The sequence below is a fragment of the Dunckerocampus dactyliophorus genome, chromosome 18 (genome assembly GCF_027744805.1).
Source record: "Dunckerocampus dactyliophorus isolate RoL2022-P2 chromosome 18, RoL_Ddac_1.1, whole genome shotgun sequence".
NCBI lineage: Eukaryota > Metazoa > Chordata > Actinopteri > Syngnathiformes > Syngnathidae > Dunckerocampus > Dunckerocampus dactyliophorus.
In genome coordinates this window covers 13,522,574-13,534,390 of record NC_072836.1, presented here as the reverse complement: position 1 = coordinate 13,534,390, position 11,817 = coordinate 13,522,574, and the positions used below count along the sequence as shown (strand labels likewise).

The 11,817-nt window shown below is 38.9% G+C and overlaps 1 protein-coding gene across 1 annotated transcript; it reads left to right on the top strand.

Moving 5' to 3' along the window:
* si:ch211-195b15.8 (protein phosphatase Slingshot homolog 1) lies at positions 1-8,259 on the top strand. Its single transcript, XM_054759552.1, has 5 exons — positions 1-264; positions 1,456-1,550; positions 4,428-4,587; positions 4,672-4,795; positions 6,662-8,259. Exons 1-5 carry the CDS (start codon positions 132-134, stop codon positions 7,380-7,382), a joined length of 1,233 nt encoding a protein of 410 aa, XP_054615527.1. The 5' UTR covers positions 1-131; the 3' UTR covers positions 7,383-8,259.
* Positions 8,260-11,817: the final 3,558 nt, after the last annotated feature.

Genomic DNA, 11,817 nt, shown 5'->3' with positions numbered 1-11,817 from the left:
AGGCATTTCTGGCAGGGAGGGCAGCGGCGCGGCGAGGTATCTGCCCCTCATGCGTCTGCGCGTGCGGATGTCTACCACCAAGCTGATTGGTTGAAAATGACATCACCACTCGAGGTTTATTGTTGGTAAGGATGAGCTCATCGTTTAGAATCAGTTTCTGTGGGAGAAGAGGGAGAACGCAGGACGTGGACTCACAGAATCTGCAGCTCTGCAACACAGACCTGCTTTCAGGTTCCTGGCGAGGATTTTACAGACAAAAACACAGTAAGTAATGCACGTTTGATTGAAAATAACTAAATTGCACGTTTTTTATTACATTATATTTTAACTGTAAATCCGTTAGTAAAGTGTAAAAAAAAAACAGGGATGCTTCCTTTTGAGTGCTGTTGTGTGCGTATGTGCAGAACTCCAACAACAGTATGTGAAAAATATAATGTGACGAAATGAATATGTGTGAAGTTTTGTTTTAGCTTGTCTGATGCGCAAATGAATTAACTTGAAAAAATATGTAACGTCTCAAGGCAAAACCAAATAAAAGTGCAACAATGTAAATATATTTAAAGAAAAATAGGCACCGTGACAAAAATATTAACGAAGCTAACTGGTATGGGCGGGCGATGCTGTGAATTTAGGCATCGGTCCGATATCATGTAAATACAGTCAGTGTCGCTGATAGTGATACTGGTCGCCTTTAGATTGTTTATCATCAGTCAGAGTGAAACACGGGAAAGCTATTTTAGGCACACTAAAAACGAACTAATTTGTGAATATAATGTAGGAGACATAATGCTACAACATAATACAATTGTTTGAGTACAAATAAAGTCAGTACCGTACTGCAAAATCAGTAAACACAGGCTAAAACTACCATTGGCTCTCATTCAATTCGTATCTATATGACACAATAAAAGAAATGAAGAATACAGATCTCATGGCGCTAGTATCGTTCCAATACAGATACTCCCCTTGGTATATCGACATGATCGATATTTTGACGCACTATCCACCCACCTTTACTAGCTAGCAAACGTTGCTATAATGAACGAGCAAGGCAGGAAGACGTCAAGGGACTCCATGGAAGCAGAACGCAAACACGACTAAATAACCACAGTTATTTAGAAAGTATTTACAAAATATTAACAACAAGAGTGAGTATAAATAAGCCGACGCCTTCCCGCAATTTACCAAACATGCCAATTGCCGAGAAACAAGGGACCCTAAACGGAAACACAAAAAATAACAGTCAGTAGGTAAATACTAAAAAATAAAAGACCAAAGGCAGGGCGCGACGGTGAGTAACTCTATGAAACACACGGTTATTAATGCTTAGAAATGGGGGTTATGGAAAACATCTTTTGTAAATTTTGAATATCTGCAAGGATAAAATAGCAGCATGGTCAGTAAGCACTATGTTTATTTTGAAAACAAATGAATGCAGTGTTTTTTGTGCTGCAGATATGGTTTGGTCCAGGGATGGAGAGACTGAGAATCCTCCTCTGTCCATCATTCTACCAAGACTCTACCTTGGAGCGGAGAGCGACGTGACTCAGGTAAAAGGCAACTCATTCCAAATAATAGCGATAGTATGGCTACCCAGAGTAGTAGCAGTATCAGATTGGTACTTGAGATATTTTTCAGTTCAGTAAGGGATAAATTGTATTATTTGTTTGATATTGTTGTATTTATACACAGTTAAATTGTTCACATATACCTTTGTTGATATGTATTATAGTAATATATATACATTATTATAAATAATTCTTTTAATTATTACGTAAATTATTTGTTTATATAAATACAGTCAAACCTGTCTATAGCGGCCGCTGAAGGGAAACGGCAAAAGTGGCAGCTATAGACAGGTGGCCACAATAGACAGGTTGGCGTCCATTTTGAATTTGTGTGCGCACATATTAACATGTTCACAAAAATTAAAAATGTAGTGTTTAAAAATAATTTTAAAAATTAAATAAATCAGAGAAGGTAATAAAATTATTTTAAAAAATATAAGTAGCGGAGAAATATTTTTAAAAATTAATTTTTAAAATCTTTGATTTTTTTTTTAACACAATTTTAAAAGCAAGAAATAAAAATTTTAGTGAACGAGCCTGAGGAATGGGATCTAACAAGATACGCGTGAAGCAGTCATGAATGGGTGTGTACGTGAACAACAGAGTGCGGAGGAGGTGCGAAGATTGTAGTAAACTAACAAAACCATCTGTTAGGGAACCGCGAGTGCCGTGGATTGGATCTCAAGATGCGGTAGTCGACATGTGGTTGGAAGATGTTTATTCCAAACCAGAAAAAGATGAAGAGTACAACACAGGTGCAAAAGTACCACAGAGGGTAATTACAACAAAAGGTGACCCGGATGACAACCTGGAAAAGGGGCAAAGATCAAAAAGAGCTACCAAAAGAGTAGAATAAGACTAACACAAAAACACTGCTAAAAACCAAGCAGGAACAATAGCAAAGGTTGCTTACACTGCCGGAGTAAGCCAGGCAGGGAAAAAAAGAATAGCAAGAATGGTTCTCTACGAATAACAGACAGTGGGTAACTGCTGGACTAGGAGAGCCTCAGTCGAGGAGCGAATAGCAACGATCTGGCAGCAGGTGAAGGTGAAGGAGCGCTTGCGTTTTAAGTATCTGCTGCTGATCGTCTCCAGGTGTTGTCAATTTCCTCTCATGGTGGTGTGTAGGGTGTACTGCAACGAAGAGCACAGGAGAGGGCAGTATTGCAGCGCACAGCACACCACACCAGCCTCCTTTCTTATTGAATGGGCTTCTAATCTCTAATTAGTCGGCAATTAAGTGAAATTTTAGTTGTTTTATTCAGGTGTTTTGGCCATTTTAGAATCTATTCACGGCGGCATTGCAAAGTGGGAAGATTACCGTTTTGGCCGTCATTGAATCTTTTCAGGGCGGCATTGCAAAGTAAGAAGACGGCTTTTTTTATGTCGAGCAACTGACAGTTTGTGTGGATCTTGTGAATGATTGTGACTGAGCTACGACTCAGTAATTAAAGTCTACACACGATGGCTTCACTGCTTAAAAAAACAAAACTTACCAAAAACGGTATTTTGGCCGCTATATGCAGTCAGATATTGACCATATTGAGATACAAAATGGGTGGCCGCTGGCCACATTAGACAGGTGACCGCTATACACAGAGTCTACAACAGGCAAATTTTCTGCGGGGGATTTTTCAGTGGCCGCTATAGGCAGGTGGCCGTTATAGACAGGTGGCCGCTATGACAGGTTTGACTGTAGTTTCTGTTTGCTTAAAATCTTTGTCCTGTGTTTTATTCGGATTATACAAGCAAAATTTAAAGGCAAAAATCATAAAAAACACAAAATCATGAAGTGATCTTGAAAAGTGTCAGTACAGCATTGGCAATAGTGGCCCCTTATTTACTTGGCATCAGATCGATACCAGCGTTTGTAGTATCATCCACACCTAACTACCGCAAATTCCAGTGTGGAATTTTTTTTTAAACTTTGAACCCTGCGGCTTGTAAGTCAGTGAGGAAACGATAGGTCGTTCTTTGGCAGGAGCCAATCATGAGCTATCAGTGCACTCACAACAAGCTTGTCAACCCATTGGAAATCACAGGAGGTCATTTATGTAACAGTGTAACAACATAGTAACAGTCTGCCTACTAACAACACAAAGTTCATCACACAGCAATTTAACACACAAAAGGCGTACCTAACAAATATACAAACATGTCCCGATATGAGTTACAAATATATATGAGATAAAATGAAAATGCCCAACATTTTAAAGTTTTCCCATAAGGCATTGCATCTGAGCAACGAATTCAATGGGGCGCTGCAATGATGTCAGCCTCCCTCTGGGCTTTGGGCTCCGGGTCCTTTGGCTCCCTCTGGTGGAGAGAGGCAGCATTGCAGCGCCATCCACCATTTTATATGCTTTTTATGCTCCTCCAATGAAATGGATTTTTCAAACGAAATGCATTATGAGAAAACTTTAAAATGTTGGGTTTGCTTCATTTGAAGCTCATATTGGTAGATATTTGTGGTATAATGTTTGAGTGTTAAGTTGCTGTGTGATGAGTTTAATGTTGTTTGTACGATGAAACCGTGAGTCAGACTGTTATATTGAGTCATGACTTCCTGCAATTTCCAATGGGTTGACTAAAGAGCTGACTGGTTCTCACTGACTTTGTGCGCCACAATATGCCATTTTATGACGTGGACACATGCGGCGTATACATGCATAAATCTGTTTTTTCCTCTAAATTTAATAGCTGCGGCTTAGACGCTGGAATTTACGGCAATGTCACAGGAGCCATGATAAAATAATAAAATCCTAATTGAATTTGAGCTTCCTTTATTCAAGAGATTTAATATTTTGCCTTTATAAAATTTCAAAATTAAATAGTTATAGTTTATGTTTGTGTGTGCAGGACCGACTGGCCTCTTTGGGTATTTCCTATGTTCTGAGCGTGAGCCGCTGCAGCCCCCGGCCCTCCTTCCTTCCCTGCTCCAGACACCTCCGCATTCCCATCGATGACTCCCTGCGGGACGACCTGCTGCCCTGGATCCCTCAGGCTCTACGCTTCATCGGTCAGGACTCGCACCGCCGTCACCTTGACACCGTTTGAAGTTTATGCCGACAGATGTAACAATTATACTTCATTGTTTATGCAGATGCAGCGATGTCTTCTGGCGCCTCCGTGCTGGTTCACTGTGCAGCTGGAATCTCTCGGTCTCCGGCTCTGGCTGTCGCCTACATCATGTATAGCTTGGGAATGGATCTGGACCAGGCTTACAGGTACCTGAACACATCGCACACATATCTGTAAATGTATGATAATAAAAGCCATCTTAATGTATTTGCATGGAAATAAATCGGATGTGAGCTGTTTTTAAGGTGTCCCTCAAGTCAAAAGTTTAATTCAATTCATAGTTAGTAAATAACAACTACATAAGCCATTAATTTAAAAAAAAAACCTTGAATGATAAATAAGAAACATATATATATCAATGAAACAATATCAAAATTGATCCATTTAAAAAAATGAAATCAAAATATAAATTAAAATATAAATTAAGTAAACAATTCAATAGGAGTTTTTAGATAAGATGTTTAATACTGTCAAACGTTTAATGAATGTAAAAGAAAATGACATTAAAAAATTAATGTTCTAAAATAAATTTTAGTTTAAGTAAATATATGATAAATATATGAATATATATAATAAATATAAATATATGATAAATATATGATAAAAATACACATCTACATAATTATATATATATATATATATATATATATATAATTAATACAACTAATTAATTAATAATTTAATTAATACATTTAAAATATGTATTTATATTATATATATTCAATTTGGCCTGTCATGATAATCCATTTTGCTGGACGATTTAAGTTTAAGTAAATATATGAGTTTTTCCAAATTGGATAATACTGGATTATATTTAATAATTAATTATAAAAATACACATCTACATAATTATATGTATATATATACATAAATGCAACTATATTTAATTAATACATTTAAAATATGTACTTATATTATATATATTCAATTTGGCCTGTCACGATAATCCATTTTGCTGGACGATAATTGTCCCACACATTACTGCAGATAAACAATATTATTGTCAACATTATTTTGAGACTATTTTTTCTTTATTTATTGATAATAATAATACTGGCAAAATAATGTGAGTACAACGTATCAAAAGCAATAAACTTTAATTTCTCAAGAGTATTTTAACATTGTAATTGGAGTGTCAAGAGCTTTTAAATTAAACAAACAACATAATAAATGTCAGTTTCTTGTAGCAAAAATTGCACTTAAATAAAAATCGCCATGAGTCACAATATTTCTGATTTTGAATCAGTGTCATTTTTGTTATTGTCTGAATATTGAAAAAAAAAAACAGAGAAATAACCCGGAATTACTCTGAAGTTTCACATTGTGTGCCAATGCAGATGTCAGCTCATTTGCATAAACACACAGCAATGTTGGGTGTGGAATACGCTGTTTACATTTATTGGGGTGTAACACTTTGTCGGCGTTTGGTCAAAGTGCATGTTTTGGATACAGCGAAATGCGTACACAATGAGGTGCTATACTTCGGAAATCACTGAAACGTAAGTTTCACCGTTTTGTCTTTTTTATTGAATTGTCTTTGTTACAAACGTTTTCACGTCACAAAATGACAATGTGCAAACGGGCTGAAGTTGACATCAGATCACTTTGCACGCACAACAGTCATGGACAAAGTATTCAGTCATGTGGCACACAACACACACAGCTAGTGAGTAGTGCACTCTCGAGCGCCTAGCGCCCCGCCTCTCCCCGCTGGGACAAGGAAACTGAATGACTGGCAGGAGGGTTCACTCACACCTTTCATTCCGCTATAGAACCAACATGACCTGGTGTTGAGACAGATGCCCAGAATCGAGAGTAGTGATTATTGGCGGGCCTTTTTTAAATTAAAATTATATATATGCAGTATATACAGATTATTTATGGAATTTCCTGTGTGTTAGTTCTTGCCATATGTAGGTCATCTGAATGCTGCATACAGGTCGTTGGTGTTTTTTGTTTGTCATCATGTTGGCAAACACTTTCTTAACCCAAACTCTCTTCTCTCTTGACAGGTTTGTGAAAGAACGCCGACCCTCCATTTCCCCAAACTTCAATTTCCTGGGTCAGCTGCAACACTTCCAGGGCACCTTGCGTCAAAAGGCCGCTGGTGGTGACTTCCTGGACAATGACCTTCCATCCATCAACCACAATAACAACCACGCTCCCACAATGATCCGTCAGTCCGGTGTCATCAGTAGCTCAGAGAATTCCTGCCAACAGAGACGTTCAAATCCAGACGCAAACGGCAACCAGCTGCTGTCCTTGTCAGGGACACTTTGGACTTTCAACCAGCAGGAAGTCCAGACTCCCTTCCGGGTGGCCAGTCCAAGACCTTGTGTGGCAACGAAACCAACACAACTACAACTCCCAGCGGTCTCTGCTTCCCTTTCGGAAAGACGCAAAACCCTCAGCCTCTCTTTGACCCCCTTGGGAGTCTGTCCCGCCACGACGGCACACCACAGCAACCAAGCTGAGAACACCAATGTGTCCAAAAGCGTCCACAAGAGGGAGCCTGGGGCAAAGACGCAGAGGAACAGCGGGTCCTTGAAGCAAGCAGAGGAGTCAAGACGAAGCAAGAGTCCACACACGTCAGAGGCGAAGGATCAAGGCCTGTTGTCGCCTCTCGGTTGCACCCTCAACAAGCTGCTGGACTGGGGGGAGAGGATGCTTCTGGGGGGGGTGTTTGCCCACCCAGTCAAGATGGGACAGCCTGCTTTGCCATATAGGTGCTGAGTGGAATCATGATTGTGTTTGTGCATGTCATGTCCATACAAGTCATCATTATTTATCGCTGACTGGGATGATTTTCACCCTGTTTATATTGTCATTGGAAAGAAGGCGTTAATTTAAAATGATTTTGTCACTTTGACTTGAATTGTACAGTGTTTGCTGACTATTAAACCTTTCATTTCAACCTCATCTGCCATGGCCCTCATTGTACAGTGTGTGCATGTCAGTGCAATAAACTGCACAAAATAATACTGCAAATTTGGGTATTGATCCGAGACCAAGGTGATATTGTGTTAAAGTGGCTCAACCAACCCAGGCTTTGTGCTCAAGATGCAACTCAACAAAAACTAAATTCTCCAAACAAAATCGAACGGTGCTTTGGTGGTGGTTATCAACTTACTTTGTCAAGTCCGGTTTTCGGCATTGTGCTAAGTGCGCGTTGGCGTGAAAGGGAGCGTTTGACGTCATATTTTTATACTTCCGCTCAAAAATGTAGTCATCCCGGCTGGTGTAGTTTACAAAAAATTAGTAAGTAATTATTATGGAGCGTTATGAGGAGCTCTCAAAAGATTATGACTGCTAAAAACAACACTGTCGCCGCCAATAGGGCGAGGGAGGACCGCTGGCATGCCAGCATGCAGCGTGTTAACGCGCAAGTTAACACTGATTATTATACTAGCTATACGTTTAGCTAGTACCCTACTAGTCTAGTTAGTACCCTACTAGTCTTTTCATTTGTCAACGCTCAACATTGCACAACGTTGACATATTAACACGTATCCATTTAAAAAAATAACTAAATTGTAGCAACAACTTTAGTTTTTCATGTAATATTTGAACCTGCTGTATCTGGTTGTGACCACTTGATGGCAGTGTTTGGTGTGTGACGTGTTTTGTGGCGACCTTTCTATTTTTTTCATTTTCATAATAAAACAAGTGTTTTAATGCAGTTGATTGATGATTCAGAGTGTTTATTCCTCCAGCAAATATTGTAATATCAGAAGACTACGGGGCTGAGTACTCACGCAAGGACTCCTGTGACATTTACATCAAACATTGGCCTAGTTAGTCATATTTCATATTGCATTTTATTCCTGATGCTCGCGTGAGCATACTAGTGATTCCCTCGGCTGAAAATCTGTCTCGTTTTAGATGGATAATATCAGAGAATGCGAACCCTGATATTCGAATGAGCTTAACAGTGAAACAGTGGCACTTTCATAGCTTTTTCAAACTGAAAGCCTGGACATAACCAGGTCGCGACCAGGTTATGAGTCTAGCCAGTTACCACGGTGATACAGTTGCTTTAAAAGAGAGCTGCCTTCGCTGAACAGGTCCGGCTTTCCCCTCAACACAGCTCGCTAACCCGCTAACCTCGCTTCGCAGAATACCCCCTCCCAAGTAAATACAGGCCCAAGTAAGTACTGATACCTTTTTACTTCAAATTTTCAACAATGTAACAATAAATAGAAAATTTAAACATTATTCAAAAATAATATAATTGTCCCTTTTATTAAACACAACTGTTTGAGCAAAATACAGTTGATAACTAAACTTAAAAATTACTACTTTTGCCTCTTATTCAAATCCTTTGACTTTTATTGTGTCAAATAACTTATTCCCTGAGGTTGTCAACAATATATAAATATGACTATCTCAAATTTAAAAAAGATGAGCAACACAAGAGAGATATTTTAAACATACAGTATGTTTGTGAAAATAAACGAAAACTGATATCATCATGCTAGTATCGATCCTTTATTGATGCTATCGTTGGTATCGATACTGTTGATATTTGGCCGCCACCCCGGCCCTCAAATGGGCATTGCCTGGCGATGGTAGTGATGGGAAACTCAATTCCTTTTACTGATTCGAGTTTTTCTGAGCCACTCACTAAAGTGAATTGGGTACTTGATTCACTCGCGTCACCTGTCACCAGTGATGCCCGTAACGTGTTACTCTAAAACAGTGCTTCTCAAATAATGAGGCTGGCCCCCCTGGGGGGTCATGAGAGGCAGTGAGTACTTTCAGTGTTACTGCACACCTGCCAACATGTACAAATGTGTCGCACTCAAAATGCAGTTTGACTCTTGAATAAGCTTGTATGCTTCACAGCCGTCCATTTTGTTGCATTTCCTGGTTTCAGTTTCAAGTTCAGCCTATACAGTACAGATACATAAATAGATATGATCTGTTTCTCAGTAGTATTTCAAATCAGGTGGGGGTGAAAACATTTCTGTAATAACTGAGAACCACTGCTCTAAAATGAGCACTCGTTTCAGTTACGAGTATTCTGATGTGTTACTTTTCCAAACCAATAAACAGATTAAAATTGCTTATCCAAGTCACTCTGTGTTACTATTTTTGTCATTTTCCTTAGTGAAACGATATACTGTACTGCGGGGGTGTCCTAACTTTTTCCATCCAGGGCCACATACTGAAAAACGAAAGGATTCAAGGGCCACTTTGATACGTTTTTCAACCAACTCATAGAGATATGCTAAGAAGCTATATGTAGCTCAAGAAAAAACTGCTAAAAATGATGTTTTCTCATCATAATATGAGTTTATTCTTGTAAAGTTGCGACTTTTGTTCTTCATTCAATCATGACTGTTTTTCTTAATATTTTTACTTTATTCATGTAAAATTATTTTTCCAACTATTTCCTCTTGTAAATTTTCTTCTTGTAATTCTAACTTTATATCTTTTAAAAACAATAATGTATTTTTCCTTTTCATTTTTTTTTGTATAACTTTCCAAATATGTCCCCCAACCTAGGTTTCCAAAAATTACAACTTCATTCATTGTTTTTGACTTGAAAAAAAAAATATTTCAACTTCATGCAACTAAAATTCTATTTTTCCTCATACTATTACTTTATTCTTGTGAAATTATGGCTTTTTTTTCCTTGCTAGGTTACAACTAGTCTTAATATTTTGACTTTTTTTGCTGCTGCTGTTTTTTTTGTTTTTTTTAAAGTTTCCTTGTTAAATTACATTTTTAAGCTGCCGATAAAATCACAGCTACAGGCCGCAAATGGCCCCGGGCCGCACTTTGGACACCCCTGCTGTACTGTATCAAACTTCCAATGGCTCCAGATCTGAAGTCAGTCCCCAAAGCCCTGCTGGAGGCCCCAGCACACGCCAGGCATGCATCACCCTGCAAGCAACAGGTGTTGCATGACGTGCACCTCAAAAAAATATCGTCGAGCTGCGGCGACGCGAATGGTTAAGGCTGACTGTTGGAAAGCATCAATCAGCTCCAGCTGCAACAACACTCCCCCACTCCGCTCGACCACCTTCACTCATAAGCCATCAGCCATATAGCGTTGTGGTTTGTCCCTATTAAGGACTCATAAAAGTAGGGGTTACCCAAAGTACGGCCCAGGGGCCATCCGTGGCTCATTGGTTATTGGATTGAGGCATGCTGCAGAAACAAAACAACCAAAAAATACACAAAAACTATAAAAATAGAGCAAAAGGCACAATGAAATGTTAGGAAATAGTTTTGAAATTAAACTTGCAATGTCAGGAAACACATTGTTGTCATTATTGCTAAAAAAGCAGTGCCAATAAAATGAGTAACTGGCAAAACCGGTTGTCATTTTTATGTTGAGGCAGTGTGGGGGGTGTTGTCGGCAGCTGCTGAATGTAACTAATAGAGTAACTTGTAATCTAAAAGTTACTTTAAAAATAATCAGTAAAAGTAACTCTTTAATAGGTCCTAATAGAACCGAAATATACCAGTAAAAATACCCTTTTCTTTGTCCATTTCTGCTCAATATTCGCTCCCGCTTGGAACGCCAAAGTCACCACTGCTTTTCTTCAAACTACAGTGTGGGTCGAGGGTCAAACAGGACGTGCGCACCTTAATCACGGGCCGAAAAAAATTGTGCTGTTAAAGGAAATTTTCTTAACTTTGACAGTCCTCGGAATCGCAGTACTTTTCCAAAGTACCTGTGACAACACTGCCCGTCACAGAGTGCATGCGCAGAACCGCACAATAAGTTGCACCTGTGAGTCAGTGAAACTCGAGTGTCCGTTGAGCATTTTTCTCAAGAAACTCACGTATTTTTGCCGTTTTTCCCGTTGACCTCCCATTTACGTAGCTTCCCGTTAATTTCCCGTATTTTAAATTTCATTTTTAAGAAAAACTTCAACACTACTGCAGGTACGTCAACATTTGCATTATGTAAGACGGTGTTTCCTCATTTGTCGCGGGGGGGAATAGGTTCCCAAAATAGCCCGCAATAAGTGAAATCCGCAAAGTGGCCAACTTTTTTTTACAATGATTATATATGTTTTAAGACTGTAAACCCCCTCACGATAAACTTTATACACCTTTCTCAGACAGGCAATAACATTTTCTCACAATTCTCTCTTGTTTAAACACTCTCAAAAAAGTTCAAACATTCGTTGAATTTTAATGATCAACCTAC

What these genes read in the sequence shown, in the direction of transcription:
- si:ch211-195b15.8 (XM_054759552.1), top strand. Translation starts at nt 132, where the DNA reads ATGAGCTCATCGTTTAGAATCAGTTTCTGTGGGAGAAGAGGGAGAACG. An exon ending in ATTTTACAGACAAAAACACA is followed by an intron (nt 265 to 1,455) that starts GTAAGTAATGCA and finishes TTTGTGCTGCAG; the next exon opens with ATATGGTTTGGTCCAGGGAT. An exon ending in GATCTGGACCAGGCTTACAG is followed by an intron (nt 4,796 to 6,661) that starts GTACCTGAACAC and finishes CTCTCTTGACAG; the next exon opens with GTTTGTGAAAGAACGCCGAC.